We start from the raw sequence: 17,192 nt of genomic DNA, 5'->3' as shown, positions 1-17,192 counted from the left end.
TTTATCTGTAAATCGAAAATTTGTTCTTATGTTGAACTCGGCAATATAGATGAATAGTACCATTTTTTAGGTATTTGTTAGTCAAAATTGTTGAAATAGTGCGAACAGTGATGGTTATTGATTCCGATTTTGTTGATAATTGGCAATTTTACTTAAAATTTCAAGATATCTTTCAGAATTTTAGGTCGCTTACATTAGGTTGTCGCGTTTTATTTAAACTTTTTCGTAAAAATTGGTGTTTCTTTTTTTCTACGGTAGTAAAACGGTAAGTCACTACAAAATTTTGTATGCGATTATACAGAGTTGTACATTTATTTTGTCGAAACAAACGTTGTCACGAATTATAATATAATTATTTTGAGTTTACAGACTCGTCGACATTCTACTTATACAGGACACAAATGGAGATGCAGTTGTACAGTTATTGAATTAACAAACATATCTGAAATCGAGTAGTGTCATAAAACATCATTATTTTGCCACCCTGAATTACAGATATTGTTCTATATAACTAACTAAAGGCCATTGGAGTAGCAGCACCGCTGCGGCATCGTGAGTAAAAACATCCATGGTAAGTATAAGATATGCATTCCTGTGCCGCTACACATGCATAAAGGAGTTGCAATCTGGAAGATGAAAACACCGCTCAGTTGCATCAACGGCGATCCATTTTTATCAACAGCCTAAACACTGAAGTATCTTTTGGCCCCTGCTGCTGTGCCAACGTTGCGTACTTATTGCCCGTGTCGCCATTCGTTCTGGGCCACAATCCCATCGTGTGAAGTGGCCGTCAGCAATTACTTTACGTTAGACTGCAAATAAATTTCAATCTTACTTGTATTGATGTATTAAGAGTTGAAAAAATGTATGTTTCTTCGTCAAAATGAAATAGCATGTAAATCATAAGACTCACAAACTATTAATATTCCTGGTTTTGTTGATCATTTATGAGTTGCAGATTCTATTAGGATGGTGCCTAACATCGTGTCAACGGTCACGAAGACCTTTTGAAGTTTCGGAAACAGTATCTCTTTTAAAATATTTAGGTATGTATTGCTTAAAAGTTTTATGAACTTTTCGAAGTAGGATTTTCTAGACTTCATCGTCATCGAATTTTCTTCTGGATTCGTCGATTTATCTTCTTCTTAATATTGTCTATTCTTCATAGTCGAACTACAGTTCTCTGTCGATGTATTGTAAGCTTACTATAATTTTCTATTATGGTCGAGCTACTATTAAATGATTTTCAGGACTGATTAGTTGGGTTTCAGTTTTTTCCAACGGATAGAATTATATTTTCAGTACGTATTTAAGAGATTCCGTCTGCGGAGTCCAGATTTCACATCGGCAGCAGATAACGTTTGTATAATTTTGTAGAGGTATGTCTAATTTTGTCATCTGGTGTGAAATCTATTTTGTTCAGGTACCAGGTAGTTGCCGTTAAATAAGTTATATAATATATTAGTTCAATAGCTGGCTCAACATTTCTACAGCAGGTTGATTGTGCACGAAGGATATCTACATTATATTACTATTACTACATTATATACTACATAGATTATTATTAATAGAATTTGGCGTATCATATACGGTCTACAATTCACCGTACTGTCGCATTTATTATTGGTTCATCGGATCTTTCATATTATTACTTGTTTATAAGTGTTCATTTAGGTAATAAACTAGCATCATCAAATTTCATTACAATCCGTTGTGTAGTTTTCATCTATCATCTACCCACAATCCCATCAAACTTTCGCATTAGGAAGGGTTTAATTGTGCTTGTATTGTCGTAGGTACCTAATATAACTCAGAAAAGAGATTATGGTAAGGGTAACTCAAGAGTTCCTTATGTATTACATCAAACTAAATACGGGATCTAGTATCTTTTTAAATCGGTGCTATTTTTGCATAATTGATTTGTTTTTGAAGGAGAAAATGAGGCTGTATTTATTTATTCACGGCTACAGGATTTTGAAGATCTTCAAGGTTAAATAAATGTTGTGTCGTAGCAGTAGTATGCTGAACTGTGTATTGCTGATTTAAATTGTTTAATTTTTGCGGCAAATGATATGTTTTTTAACAGCAACGAGTTTTCTAGAGCTTAGAACTTTGGCCTCAAGTGTTTAATTGTCATAAATGTTGGAGTTATGTGTTTGTTACAGACTTGCCATAAGCTAAGCTTTAGTTTTTAAAGTTGTCTCCTATTGATAACTCTTCAGATATGGTTCCATTTACAGCGCGTCGGTTTACACAAGTCCTTGTTGTTATACACTAACACTTTCTTTATGAATCAGTTGTGTTTATTGGTAAAAACTGCATTAACATCCGTGCATTAGCTTATAAGTTAATCTCAAAAAGAGACAAACCGATACGGCGTGAGGCTTATGATGTAGGATATGATTTGAATATCATAGTCATAAGGCTCTACCCCCTTTCACCCTAACTACCCCTTTTTATTGTAACGACTATCATAAGTGTCAATATTTGACCTAAATGAATAAATGATTTGATTTTGAATGAACTAAGAATATATGATATGAACTAAGTTATTGTTGTACAGAACAGTAGCTACTGGTAGGCTGTAATGTAGTTGGTGGCTTTCAGGAAAGAGACCAGGGCCGGCTGCGGTGAGGGCGAAGCCAGCACCTCCAGTGATGAGACAGCATCCACCGGTCAAAGCTGATCAACGACCCATTAAACCAGAGCAACGGACCGCCAAACCCGAGCAACGGCCAGTGAAGCCTGAACAACGGCCAATCAAGCCGGAACAGCGGCCTGTCAAGCCGGAACAGCGGCCTGTCAAGCCGGAACAGCGGCCAGTCAAGCCGGAACAACGTCCTATTAAGCCGGAGCAACGGCAAGTCAAGCCGGAGCAGCGGCCCGTCAAGCCGGAGCAACGGCCTGTCAAAGAAGAACATTCACCGGAAAGATCAGAACAACGGCCTATCAGACCGACTGGTGAGTATCATTAAGTGCTAGATTCACCACTTGCGTAGAAAGACTATCTAATAGATGAAATTTACGTCAAATGTTTGAAAAAAAAAATTGTTCGCCCCAACTACGCCTGGTTTCCCCATTTATCTTACAAAAATACAACCTTTACACATAAACCTTCCTCTTGAATCACCCTATCTATTGCGTTGATATTATCGTTGCGTAGTTATAATCATAAGAACATGCGGATAGACGCAGGAAGTGAATATCTTGTACTATGTAGCGATAACTTATTTTGCATTGTTTCTCGTAGAAGGAGTAAAACGTCAAGAGGTAGCAAAGTCATCATTGCCATCGGATAAGACGAGTAATGAAGGTTACTGCGAGCTGAACACGCTTATGTCCAAGCAATTAGACGCTGAACTGGATGATTTGATGGCTAAGGTATGAGAAATTAACCAAATTTTCTTTAATAATTACTCCTTTTAACCTAGTTTAACTCGGACACCATACTCAGGTTGTTACAAACGTGCGAAATACGTTATAATCAAAAGAATCATACGAATGTGACAATATGTAAGTGCGAGCGAGAGACTCCGATAAAATGACATGACTTAGTTCACACGTTTGAAATGGCCCGAGTATAGCTTATAGTACAGTGACCTCCCGACGTATTTATATTGAAATTTCTAAAGTGACTCATGGCATAAGGTTTGTTGTGTGATATGAAGAGATTTTTTGTTGTTTGTTTTAGGTGTGGGAAGTAATACCGAAATCTCCGTCATCAGATGTGGAGGGTTTGTTCGCTGCAGAACTCAAGAATAATATTGGAAATGATTTGAGAAATGTAAGTTATTTTTAAAAAAAATCGACTCATTAGCTCTCATTCTTTGTGGTGAAGTTGCGTCGTTGCACTCGTGGCTAAGAGGTTATTTAGCCCCGGCGTATAATTTTGGCATCGGTATAAAAAAGATTTCTTAGCCTCTAGGTTATGGAACGGGTAGTTTACGATCATTGAGTTATGTTGCGATTTGCCACCACAAAAATCCGTCTTTTTATTAATTAGTCGTACCGATGGTAATAATAGGCGTCGGCTTGAAATACAGATGAAGAAATCTGAGACAATTGTTATTATTAATAAGCCCTATATAATTTAGGTTTTGAGTCATTCATAATATTGTTTCACAGGTCATCGGTTTGAATTTGACTCAAAGGCTGCTCAATGTCTTCAATCCGCTTCATGTAAAGGTACGCAACTATAATTTTCTTTGTTTCATAGTTTCTATTGCCTTTCCCTACACAAATATAACTCAACTTAATATAGAAATTCGAACTGTCTTTTTGTTTTGCATGTTGACAACACACAGGGACAGAGTATTCACTCTCTGAGTATTGCCATCCCAAAAAAAACTTGTATGTAGGTTCGATTCTTTAATCTTTTTCATATCAATTACTATAAGAGTATTAGTGGCGTTCTCTGATCTCTTCCTACCCCTATGGGAAGGAGGTGTGATTTTATGTATAAAAGTTTTTTTTTTCTATTAGGTCACATTCAACGGTAAGCCGGAGCGGGAGGAATTGCGTCAGTTCCTTCGCAAATACAATTTCTTGGCGTTCACACGTCAGTCAGTGAACATATTCGAAGCCCAAGTTAAGACTATCGACGACTTTGACAATATATGCTTCAATGATGTCAGATGTGGTAAGTGGAAATAATGCATAATAAATAAACTGAAGAAATACTCTTTCCAGGCAAGGGTCCTCTCGCGGAATGAAAGAGGGGCTCATAATTAGGTTTTGAGTCTAACCTGCTACCTAATGATGATTTCCATCACCATATAAGAAAAATAATATTAATTACTAATACACTACAAAATTACATTGAAAATCATTAGTGCCGAATGGTGAAAACAATTTATACCCTCGACCTAATTATATACTACGGTTATACTATTCCACATACATTTTATAACAATATTATAAACAAAACAACGTAACTTTATTTAGCGCTAATAACGTTTTATTCTTTTACAGGTGACGTAAAAGTTTCCGTGGAACCTATCTACGAGTTTCACGAGTGTCCGCGTAAAATTAAAACCAAATACTCACACCCTAGCATTACTAAGAATACTTATGTAGAGGAGACAAATAAAAATACAACGAAAACAGAACCTCCCAAAGAAAATATTAAGAAAGAGGAACAAAAAGAAAAGACCGTTACTAATACTAATAATAAAACTATTCAAGAAAGTCCAGTGAAGAAACCGCAAACGGCTGCAGAAGTACTTAAAAACGTCAGTCAGTCGTCCGAAGCGTCCAAAATTGCCATACCAGAAAAGAAAATAAACACGCCAGCTAAAACTGTCAACACTGTACAAAAAGCCACTCCAAAGAAACCGAGTAAGCAGGAGGATGATTTTGATGAATTGGACGACCATGATATTTTAGCTTTGATGTCTGAAGGCATTATTTTGGATGAATGTAGCGGCTCTGATGATGAGTAATAAACACTAGTTGATCTTAGGAAGGTTAAAACCAAACCTTAAAATCATAAATCCATGGTACCTATGGGACTATCAGAACACTAACCCCCGGATTCTTAGGTACACTTAACGGTAGTCATCTATTCAAACTGTCATTTTTATATGAGCTTAAACGATACTGAACAGATAAGCTACCGCTAAATGTACCTCAGAAACCGGGGGTAAGTCAATTTATCGTTATTAATAAACTCCTTGATCTGCCACTAAGCACAATGTTGGTTAAAACTATTGTTTCTAGTAAAATAGAAAGATCAATCCTAATTTTAGCTATAAGTGCTATTAACCAAGAATTCATTTTATTACTCAAGGATTTTGTTTTGTACCAAACCATAACCTCTGTCGAATCTTTGTAATTAGTCTTAGTCCATTGAAAAGTTACATTAAGGTGCAGCGCAGATGACGGACTATCCGTGACGCACTTTTTAGCCTGTGAAAACAGAACCTATGCAATTAAATGCTGTAACGCACACGCGTTGTGTGTGTTACTGCACACAATTACACAGGTTCTATTTTCACAGACTAAAAAGTGCGTCACGGATAGTCCGTCATCTGCGCTGCACCTTAGGGTTGCGTTTTTCGGAGGACGCAATTTTATTTTTTTACTGTATAGAGGGGGCCAAAAGAAGCTTAATTACAAGTTTGTAGTGGCACCACTCTACACATAAAAATAATAAAATTGCGTACTCTGAAAAACGCAAGTCACGGTCAAAAAATCAATAGACTATCTTACTTTTGTTATTGTGGTGCGTGTTCACATTACGGTCATAAAGTATTTATGAATAAAAGCCAAATCTATTTGCTTTATTTTCACCTTAATATTAGTCATTTGTATATTCAAAGGGTTTTCATCCAATGTGCATTTCACAACTCAGCAGTTACTATGGGGTTTTATTATTTTCTGAAACATTATCGATGACTGATTCTTATATCACAATAAATTATATAAACTACAGTTAGTTTGTAAAACGTGTAATTGTCACGCTATATCATCAAAGGAGATGGTACTATCTATTAATAAATAAATAAAATATAAGCTGTAATGGTTTTTTATTTAACACTACACTGAGTATTTAGTGAGTATTACAATTTTGTGTGAGTAATAATTTATTTCGGAGGTTCGGCGGCTTCTGTAACTTCTTCCTCTACCTGAAAATAAAAAAATGCATTAATTCTTGAATTTATAAATTTCTGCACCAAAAAGAAGAAAGAAATTAATTATGCACAAAAAATGCTCAAGTATGCGTATTTTCTCTAGGCCTGTGTAGAAAATACCTACTATTAATAATGTGTGGAAACCGAACCTACGACTAGCACAGTATTAAAGGTACGCTCACTCTAGGGGATTGCGGTAACTTCTGCGCCTATTACAAAACAAGTAGAGAGAAAAATATATTGCTCTGGTCTTAGTAATGTCTGGCTTCTAAGGCTACAAATTATATGCAACTAACAAGTTAGCCTTGAGTGGCGCGCAACAAAGATGAAGGGCGTCTTCTTCTCGGAGCAGCAGCTTCTCTTTTCTTTCTTTCTATTTCTTCTCTGTCAGCTATATCGTAAACCTCTTTTGGCGCTACCTGTAGGGATCAGGCTTGGAAGGTAAGTTTGAGGAATAGGAAAAGGTATAAGGAGGGATATTGGATGGAATGGGCTAATTGGTCTACCGCTAATACATATTTTTTTGTGAAACAAAAGCAAGTTTAAAAATTCATAGCGATATTTTGATGGATATCATAAATACACAAGAAATCAACGGTACTTATTTGTCTTAATGTAACAGGTTTTGATAAATTGGTTTATTAAATCGACTAAAAGCTACACTGTAATATCCATAGAGACCGACTACTATAAACCGAATTCGCTTTCCGTTATTCTAGCTCTATGGCGCTTTCTTTTTTTTCTGTCAGTGTCTGTCATTGAAAACGGTCACGGACGTAGCGATATTAGTTCGTGGAATTATTGATTTATTTCACTGAATGTGCATTTATTTAGACTTGTTAGCAATATATTATTAAAAATGCGTCACAGTCGTCATATGGGTCGTGGCGGCGGAGCTGGACCTGGTGCTCCAATGAACATTACTGGAGGACCTTTAATAACGGAACATCTGAAGGTACTATTTTATAAACCTTTCTCTAACTGTACTATAAATGATAGTAAACGGCTATCAAACTATTTAGGCCAACGTTATTGCAAGGCGTACACATAGCCAAACTAGCGCATTACTAAAAAAAAGTACAATTTTCGAATGCGTACACAAATATTTAACACGAATAATTAGCACACTCTAGCCGCTTGCATTAAGTCTTCTTGTCATTTGTCCCTGTGGTTAATAATAAAATAATGTTCCATAGAACTTTTAGTGATAACTTACCAGGAAAAATTAAACAATTCCTTTATTGTTTGACAACTTTTTTAACAATGAACTCGCAACGATGATTGTATAAAAATAAACGCCTGCTCGAAACTGACTAAACTCTTTGTTCCTTTATCAAGTTGGATCAACATTTCCTATTGCTACTATAACTGATATATTTACATAGTTGCAAACATACATGCATAGATAAAATTATGCCTTGCTTACCCACATAATGTTATACATTACTGTCAGTCACTAGTACTACAATTGCTAACAATTTGCGAGATACATTTTTGTTTGTTCCAGCCAGCTCTACCCAGCTTATGGGTAAAGGAATTAAGTCATATTTTTATGTTCTTTCTCTAATTTGCTACTTTCAATGAAAGCCTCGTTAGTTGTTGCAAATGTGGTGTATTCCTGTTTGTTCAGACTTTACTTGTAAACTCTAGGTGAAGGTGTGACAACTTTACAAAAATAGCTTCCACTGTCCTATTAAGAGTACATGGTGAGAGTAACAGCAGGAATATTCACAAAAAGCAGGCCTCTATTGAATTGTCTCCTTGCCTGGATGTTGACAATTATTTCTGCCTTTTTTCCCTATGTTAAGTTCTCAATAATATTATTCTTAATAAACATAGCATGCAAAGTCTGTTTCTATTTTAAAATTCCTAGAATCTAATCAAGATGTTATTAGAATTCTTTTTTTTTCATTCAAACAATAGTTAGTAATTAAATGTTTAGTTGTTACCGCTCTATTTTTCTTATTTTATGGTGTATCTATCATAAAATTATAAAATATTTTTATCTTGCAAACCAATTTCCGTGTCTTATGCTGTCAAAAAAGATTCTATCTAACTATAATGAGTCACACCAGCACATCAAAATATGACTATTAAACATACTGCATTTAATTTGTGTACTTATGCTGATAATAATAGTTTTTGTTTTATCAAAATCGGGTCAAAATTACCGAAGTTACAGCGTTATAAAGTTTCACTGCTTTTTTAAATTTGCGTTGCTTCGCGCGCTATGCGCTGACGTCACGTCGTGACAGACACGCTTGTTCGACTGCGGATGATGCGGAGTTTTGATTTAAAAAGTGATTTGCATTTAATATTTAAAGAGTCTGTGTATGTGTATGTGTTATAAATTTAATCATCGTGTTTTTTGTAAAATAAGCCTCCACTAAGATATCCTCGATCTCGATCGCCACGCACACAATCATCAACGAAACCCAGGTAAAGAAAGTTGAACTCGTATAGTACTAATAATATTTTTGTGTGTAGTTAACAATAAAATTGAAAGTTTGTTACAACTGGCATTACAAATAATGAGTGTTACGTACCTACCAAGTGTAAATTTGGAAAACCTAGTTTTAAAATATTATTAAAAAAAAAAATTGTCACCCCTGCCTCTGACTTTAGTCAGGTTGATGGCTATCATATGAACGCATGAATCTACTCTGTAGGTAGTCTTATATGATTGGGTGTGTAATGAGAACTTTTAATTAAACTAACATTTTAATTTTGATATTATTATATTTAATAAACATGAGTTCTTTTTTCAAAACAAAAAACCAACGCCAACTGAACCGCCGCGCTCGGCTCGCCGCCGCCTGTGAGGTCATTGAACTGCTCATGAAATAGTATCAACTGTTTAGTAGAAGTTCATTGCTAGGTAGGTATGAACATTTTGATCTTGAGGAAGTGTTCAAAAGGCAATAAACTTCTATTTAACATTTGCGCTTGACAGTATCTGAACCGGCCTTTAAGTTTTAGATTAGGTGTCTTTTGCAAAAATATAAAACAATTTACCTACATGATACAGAAAAAAACAATTTTTGGGGTGTTTTTTCACTGGAGTTAGTACACATAGGAACAATACAATATTTTCTAACCATTTTGTTTGTCCACTATAAGCAAAACAAATTATTTAAAGCGAAACGGCGAGAGCGCAACGAGCCTATGTAGGTATCGGCAAGTACTGACGAAATAGCAGTGTCGGGAGATGACGTCACACGTCCGTGCGGCCGCTTCGCCGGAGTTTGGCGCGAAGGCCTACTTTGACGTTTAATATCTCGGTCATTTTTGAAGATACGAAAAAAATAAAAACAGATTTTTTATCCTTGAAGTACCTAGTTTTTAAATATGCTCATAACAAAAATCATTGGTGTGACTCATTCTACCAAATAGAAAATGCCATTATAATTTGACACCAATAAGTTGATTTCGTATCTATTTTATTAACAGGATATTGATTTGGAGCTGGACCTGTTGAAAAGGAAACGTGAAATGCTTGAACAACAACAGTTATTTGGAATGGGTCCACAACCTCTGATGCCACCGCAGGTATGTCAATGCACTAGTAGATAGTTTGTACTGACACCACTTAGAGTGGAATGATTTGTTAAAAGCTACCTATTTTTCTTCAACTTCCTACTATTCAAGTTATTCACACTGTTAGGATATGGGCAATATTGCCCATGCTAAGCTGTTGGATTGCCCACAGCAAACATTAAAATAACTGGCAAAACTCTATCGCAATGTTGTCATGTAAATTGGTTCCTAAGACTCTTTTCTCAAATAAGAAATTTGATGGTGATATTGACAGAATAGAAAAAAAATCTTGATCACATTAAAATATAAAACATAAACTCTACAGAAAATTCATTTTGAAGACATGTTCATTAACATATAACATCCTTACTCTATTCTACTTCTTTGACTCTAATACAAACTAAATATAATATTATCTTAGATACTTCTTACTTATCACATGCTATAAAGTTAATTTATTATATTATTCTGTTTGTCAGTTGTAACTAGACTTTATCTTTCAAGTTGATAAAGGTAATGTTACAGCGGCTAGCTTTTATACTGATAAGCTGCATAATGTGCACTTATGTATTTCTTATAGTTGTCTATCAAACACTGACTGGGCGAAAGAATTGTCTATTGCAAAATTCTCGAATTCAAACAAGCTTGTACTTCAAATACACGACATGTGAAACAGGACTACAATCAAATATGTTGCAGTTTTTTTCAGCATGTCGAAAATATATTTGAAGTATTATCATAACTCATAATAGTGAATTTTGAGAGATACTGAATATATTGCTAGCAATTTTTCGGTCAGTTAGTTATCTCTTGCAATGATGAGTATGTCTCATATTTATATATGAGACCATCTCTTCAATACAAAATGCTGCAAATAACCAGACATTCTAGTCAACTGTTATATCGCAGTGTTTGTTTTATATAAAACGATTTGTTTTCCAATCGATTTTCAGAGGCCTTTTCAGCCATTGGGTGGTCCCAACCGCGATTTCTCTCACTTGTACAGTAATGATGGACCCGAACCACATCGCAAGATATTTGGTAAAAAGCGGCCAGCTGATAACAATTGGCACCAAGATTCTTACCACAAAAGGTCTACTGGCCAAGGTCCACGTGTTCCAGTATTCGCTGGACCTTCTGCCCAGAATCAAAGACCTTTTAGCGGGTCACGCCATGCAGCACCACCCATTAGGCATCCGCATAACAAGCCTTATATTGGTCATAAGATCGCTAACCAAAAACCAAAACCAGTAAACACAGCGCTGAATAAAGTAACCAAGCCTTCAAAAACATTCTCGCCACTGAATACAATACAGTCCCATCCAGCCGCCCAGCGAAAAAATTTGGTAGCAGCTGCCACTGCGGCGCTATCCAAAGTGCAAGGCGCCGAGCGCGAAGCGCTGAGGTTGCTCCCTGACAAGATACCGACAAAGCAAATGACCGGACGTTTGGAGCTGGCATTGGGATCCATTCTGAAGGATATCAGAGAATTGTGCAATGGCTCTCCAAAAGAGGACCTGTTACGCACAACCTCGTTACAACGTCTGATAAAACAAGCTATTCGCGAGCGTATCAGAGCGGCTATGCTAGGCAAAGTCGTCGGCTCTACCGGCGAAATTATGATTGAATATAGGACAATGTTTCCTAAAGAGACTGACGTCGAGATTATAACTATGGCCTTAGACGCCTACACGTCACAAGTCATCGAAACTACGAGGCCACCGAAAGAGCCATTATCAGTACCATTAGGTAGTTATTGTTTTTATTATTACACAATAGGTAAAACACGTAAAACATATGTGTCAACCATAAGTAGTTTATACCCATGTTGTATTACGACTACATTGCTATGTACCAATTACTGATATCCTGTGATAGTAATGCACAAGGTGAATCTTGAATTGGTCGCTGGCCATGTCTCAGAATGTTATAACTGCATATTTCGAACCGTAAGAATTGAACAAGGATACTATATCAACGTTGGTTTTACTCTTACTAGTGTGAACGAAATCTCTTCTATCATGAAGCAATTCAAATTAAAGCAAAATCAACTATGCTGGCGATGTAGTATTTCTTAGCCGCTTTGTCTTCATTGACAACCAGTGTGCTTGTATACTGTGCGTCACTTAGTGGTTGAAATGCTTTGTACGATTGCTTCGTCTATAAGGGCCTAAGAGCGAAGAGAGAACATCACACTAGTCAGGTTTAATCAACATTTCAACTGTCCAATTCTTATGGATCAAATAATGATGAACTTGAATTGGTGTAACTAGCAATGTATCAATCTAATTTCGGCAATGATCTGCTCAAAAATATATCGAAAAAGCCAATTTTTTTTGTGATTATTTCCCTTGAATTTGCCAATGTATGTTGCAGTTGTCGGCGACAAACCAGATGAGTATTTCAGAGCAAATATCACTAAGCTTGCCCGCAGCCACCTTGAGGAGATGTTTACCAAAGTAAGTGGAAAATTAAGTTGATATTACCTTGCAAAATGATTCAACATTTTTTTAATTTAAAATACTATTTTTTTTAGCTTGAAGAGATATACATGCCTGTAGACGAAGGCGAAGTTTCGCAAGAGAATTCTGCAGGAGATAATGCGGATAAAAGCGCTCAAATACAAGCAGAGAGGGCGAAAAAGATAGATCTAGCTGTGAAAGAAGCAGAAGAGGCTGCCTCCAAGCTCGGCAGTGTAAAGCTCAATGATTATAAATATGTTTTGCCGAGGTTGCTCAAGTCATTTATACCGGTTGGTATTTGTAAATTAATTAATTTTTTTTCATATAAATTACTTTTGTCTATTCTTGACTATTATTATTTCTACTTTGTTGACTCTCTAATGCCCGGTTTCTGAGTACATTTAGCGGTAGTTTATCTATTCAATAGCGTTTTTTTATATGAGTTTAAACACTATTGAATAGATAAACTACCGCTTAATGTACCTCAGAAACCAGGGTAAATGATGGATAAATTTTAAACTACTGTTAATTGAGTTAGTTCATCATTTATTTCGAGTCAAGCTTTATGTTAATAATTTAAATGTTTTTTGTTCAGAGTATGTTGAAGCTGTTGGAAGTAAACGCAATGTATCGCAGTGCGGTGGCTGACATAACGGCGAATACGAGGTCTAGGTTTGACACTTGGCGCAATCATGAGAATCCTGAAGATCTTACAATACTAGCACCGAGTGAACCATCAATCAAGCTTCCTTATTATGTCAAGGTTAGTCTGTTTTTTTTTTTATAATATGCTAAAACCAAGTCTATTATACATACATAATATTGTTGGTGCCATGTAATAGGTGGCAAGCCTATTGCCATAATACCAGGCACGTTAACAAAACTCCGGGCCACTAAAGGATATTCTGATATAAATTAGGAAAGAACCGATGCACTTTGCCCGACCCGAGAATGAAACCCGACACTACTAGACCAGCGGTCGTGTACATTACTGACCGCGGTAGTTTATTTTTCCGGCTGTTTTTGATTTGGAAAATTAATTTAAAGGTATAATTGTCGATGTCATTGACGTAAAATACTCATTATTTCAGGTGTTCTGTAAGCCGCAGTTACCCAGGAAGAAGCAAATGCAGAGATTCCTGGAACAATTCTCTCCGAGCTCTATAAAGAAGCACAAGACCATCCACAACTTACTGTTCGTGGGTTTTGCGGATAAGAGTAACTTTGATAATATTCTCAAAGCCAATGGCACTGTCATAGGTCAGTAAAATCTTATATAATTATATTAGATAATACTGTATAGTGGCATTGTAAGGCTAAGACATGCTATTAGGAATTCTAACTCTTGGCTTTATGCTCCTTTTCACTTACTTAAGTCACTTAAGTCTTAGTTTACAAGTAGGCTCTTGTAACTTACTTTGTACTGATAAACCAGGTTGTAAAACGAAATACAACAGATAACTCATTGTTTAACTTTACAGCCCGCAGTACGCTAAACATACGAGTCTGCGAGCCAGCAAATAGCGAAAAACCTAATGGTGATACATCTACTAATGAAGTCGGTAAGAATGGAGAAAACCAAGAAAGGAAGGACGATGTTGAATCTTCTGAAGGTGATCTCCTTGGCACTGACTTGGACAACCAAATCACTGATCTATTGACTTCTATAAGAACAGCTGAAGAAAAGGCTCACATGCAAAATGGCACTAAAAATGAAACCCAGGAAACCAAAATGGACGAAGATAAAGAGGTTATTGAGATAACAAAGGATGCAGACACGGCGAATGATGTTCAAGAAATTGCAAGTAATGCTCAAGAAACTCCAAATGATGCTCAAGAGACTCCAAATGGTCAAAATTCAGAAAAGAAAGCTCCGGAACCATCTACTGATGATATTGCAGTCATTAACGAGGAAGTTCAAGACAAAAATGAAACAGCAACAGTTGAGGCTGAGACAAAACAAGAGGACAACACAAATAGTGAGAACAAACCTGAATCAACAGAAGATACTAAATCTCCAGCAACAGATGAAAAAACTGAAAAAACTAACGGTGATAAAGAACCGGAGGCTGAAAATTCTCAAGATTCTGTAAACAGCAAAACGGAAGAACCGGTTGCAGAGAAGCAAGATCAGGTTGCTGAGTTGAAGAGTGCTCCGACTGGCAGGTCTACGCCGACCAGGAGTTCGTCCAGGCTGGCTGGCGTCGCGCCTACCACTCCTAGCACTATTAGGACCAGGCGAGCCAGCAGATTGGCACAAAACTAAGCCGTTTCTCACACGCTCACGTAACTTGTCAATCGTAGTAATCTAAAGTATAGTAGTCTGATGCTTTAATTTATCAATTTAAATCTAAAAAACACACATATTCGATTCGGCGCGTTCGGTGCGGCAATTTTTTCGAACAACAAAACTGACTCGAAGCAATTATTGCACTTTTTCGGCTTGTGCCGATCGGGTAGTCACGACGTCATGTTGAAATATTTAGGTGCGGCGAAGCCGAGCGACATTTTCCCCCGAACATTCATCTACATATAAGCCTGATAATGCCGAACCGAACATGTGTGTAGCAAGCGTTATTTTTTCTATCTACGTGTAATTGTAGTGTTCTATGCTGTAAAGTTGTAATTCCAGTATGTTTATAATTTTACTTTAATGAGATAATTCGTATTTAGTTAGCGTAGAACTAGGAATAGATGATTGATAGATTTTCGCGGTGTTTAGCGGGACTGGATGTATGATTCCAATCAATTAGTCCTTTACAATATTTTACAAAGTTTTAGTTTGAATGAATGTAGTTCGGAAATGGATTAATTTTGTTTTACAAAAATGTGATTGAGGTATGTCTTAAATTTCGTTGATATTAAGGAATTAACATAGACGCGTTAACACGTTCGCTGCCCCCGACGCGTATGTGCGTTTCGTAAAACGCACATATGCGTCGGGGGCAGCGAACGTGTTAATGATTTATTTTATTACATTTTATTGTATCATGTCTTACTACTAGAATAAATAAATTGACGTCAAAATATGTGTTTTTAATCGATTACCTTATTCATTGTATTTGTATCGTAATTTAATGATTTTTGCCCATGGAAGGGACATTCAAAATGCAGACCCAACTTCAACTCTCAAGTCGGGCTACAAGTTATCGGATTTTACTTATTGGAGATAAGATATACCATACGAAGTAGACTCATCAATGTTTAAAGGAGCACGGACTTTTTCGTGCGTAGTATGTAAGGATAGGAATATGAGTAGCCTTTAACAAATAGTCTACATAAAATACTCGAGCCAGAATGTCCAAGCTAACTAAGGGTTGTAGGGCGGGCTCGATGTACTGTAAGATAGTTGGAACGCTTACCATAAGCTGGTTGATGTAATACTCGTACATGACGGTATCAGTCACAGGGTCCAGGGCGACCTGGATCATTTCATCGTATTCCTCCTGGTAAAGGAAAACAGACAAATGGGTTAAATTCATCAATTTTGATGATGACACCAGCGGCCCTACCACTACCAGGTCTTGTGGGTTTGATCCCTACGTAACTAAAAATAACGTAAAATATATTTGCTTGTTTACATGAGTTTAAAAACAAAATATTTTTATGGACTGTTATTTCCGAGCTTGGTAAGTTACTGGCGTGCTTTGGCAGTTGCAGTAGCAGTTCTTGATTATTACTCCCGACCATAAAAAACTTTTAATGCTTATCCTAATTCTTCAAAATAAAACAAAGTAAATAACCTGTGTAAATGGCTCCCCCTCTTCCATCATGAGTGTGAAGAAGCGTTCTTTGGTGAGGAACCCGCGACCCTCTGGATCGAAATAGCGAAACGCGGCCAGCAGCATTTCCGCACTCGCCGGATAAAATCTGCGACAAACAGACCAACATATCTATATATCTTCTACTAGATTTTCTGTGAGGCAAGTGCCAAGAAAGTATCTAAGTTGCGAAATTTCCAAAGGAATCTGTATATCCTAAGTTATATGATTCTTACTGGTGTTCTATGATTGCTTTACACATGTAGGGCAGAAAGTTGACTAGTGGAACGTTCCCAGTCGCTTCTTTATTTTCCGTTGCCAAAATCACCTCCTGGATTTCTGCTTCGGTTGGACAGCACCCTGAAAAGATTAGATTTTTAATAAAACGTACAAAATTTTAGAAACTCGTAAACTAACTAGAATAATGGCTCTCAACTCACCCAACGAGCGCAGGATTGTCCCAATCTCTCTAACATCCACCACTTGCTTCCCTGAGTGATCAAAAACCTCAAATGCCTCAATAATTCTCTTCTCCAAATCATTGTTTGGTTGAACTGAAAATTACGTATAAATTTAGTAAAATTAATAATTTTCTGACTTAAGTATACATTTCTGCAATAATTAACAATAAATTACTTTTAGGTTCTTCTTTCCTGGCCATTATTAAACGTAAATTTAGTGAGATTCGATTAAATAATTTAGAGAATAAAATACGTATATAAATATTAATTTTCAAACATATTTTGTATCCAAGCAACTAGCCGCCAAAATTATATGCTATGTTGTAACCATTTATTGGG

At 36.4% G+C, this 17,192-nt stretch overlaps 3 protein-coding genes across 5 annotated transcripts; 2 read left to right on the top strand and 1 right to left on the bottom strand.

Moving 5' to 3' along the window:
* Window positions 1-50: 50 nt before the first annotated feature.
* On the top strand, window positions 51-6,520 carry LOC142984082 (uncharacterized). The gene is made up of 7 exons (XM_076131397.1): window positions 51-1,046; window positions 2,608-2,961; window positions 3,251-3,381; window positions 3,692-3,784; window positions 4,126-4,185; window positions 4,483-4,639; window positions 4,972-6,520. Exons 2-7 carry the CDS (start codon window positions 2,658-2,660, stop codon window positions 5,439-5,441), a joined length of 1,215 nt encoding a protein of 404 aa, XP_075987512.1. The 5' UTR covers window positions 51-1,046; window positions 2,608-2,657; the 3' UTR covers window positions 5,442-6,520.
* LOC142984083 (dynein regulatory complex protein 8-like) lies at window positions 5,641-17,161 on the bottom strand. 2 transcript variants are annotated; one of them, XM_076131398.1, is made up of 7 exons: window positions 17,029-17,161; window positions 16,833-16,946; window positions 16,629-16,752; window positions 16,375-16,501; window positions 15,994-16,077; window positions 6,929-7,051; window positions 5,641-6,626 (listed from the first exon to the last, which is right to left on the bottom strand). In XM_076131398.1, exons 1-6 carry the CDS (start codon window positions 17,051-17,053, stop codon window positions 6,932-6,934), a joined length of 594 nt encoding a protein of 197 aa, XP_075987513.1. In that variant the 5' UTR covers window positions 17,054-17,161; the 3' UTR covers window positions 5,641-6,626; window positions 6,929-6,931. The 2 variants fall into 2 exon arrangements, with proteins under 2 accessions (XP_075987513.1, XP_075987515.1); XM_076131400.1 differs by lacking the exon at window positions 6,929-7,051.
* Window positions 7,374-15,548, top strand: LOC142984147 (uncharacterized). 2 transcript variants are annotated; one of them, XM_076131559.1, is made up of 9 exons: window positions 7,374-7,587; window positions 8,140-8,160; window positions 10,083-10,181; window positions 11,123-11,918; window positions 12,546-12,628; window positions 12,706-12,921; window positions 13,227-13,394; window positions 13,723-13,891; window positions 14,113-15,548. In XM_076131559.1, the coding sequence occupies exons 1-9, from the start codon at window positions 7,492-7,494 to the stop codon at window positions 14,895-14,897; spliced, it is 2,433 nt and encodes an 810-aa protein (XP_075987674.1). In that variant the 5' UTR covers window positions 7,374-7,491; the 3' UTR covers window positions 14,898-15,548. The 2 variants fall into 2 exon arrangements, with proteins under 2 accessions (XP_075987674.1, XP_075987675.1); XM_076131560.1 differs by lacking the exon at window positions 8,140-8,160.
* Window positions 17,162-17,192: the final 31 nt, after the last annotated feature.

This window comes from Anticarsia gemmatalis, chromosome 26 (genome assembly GCF_050436995.1).
Source record: "Anticarsia gemmatalis isolate Benzon Research Colony breed Stoneville strain chromosome 26, ilAntGemm2 primary, whole genome shotgun sequence".
In the NCBI taxonomy this organism is placed as follows: domain Eukaryota; kingdom Metazoa; phylum Arthropoda; class Insecta; order Lepidoptera; family Erebidae; genus Anticarsia; species Anticarsia gemmatalis.
The sequence above is the reverse complement of the archived record's forward strand: the minus strand, read 5'-3'. Positions and strand labels throughout refer to the sequence as shown.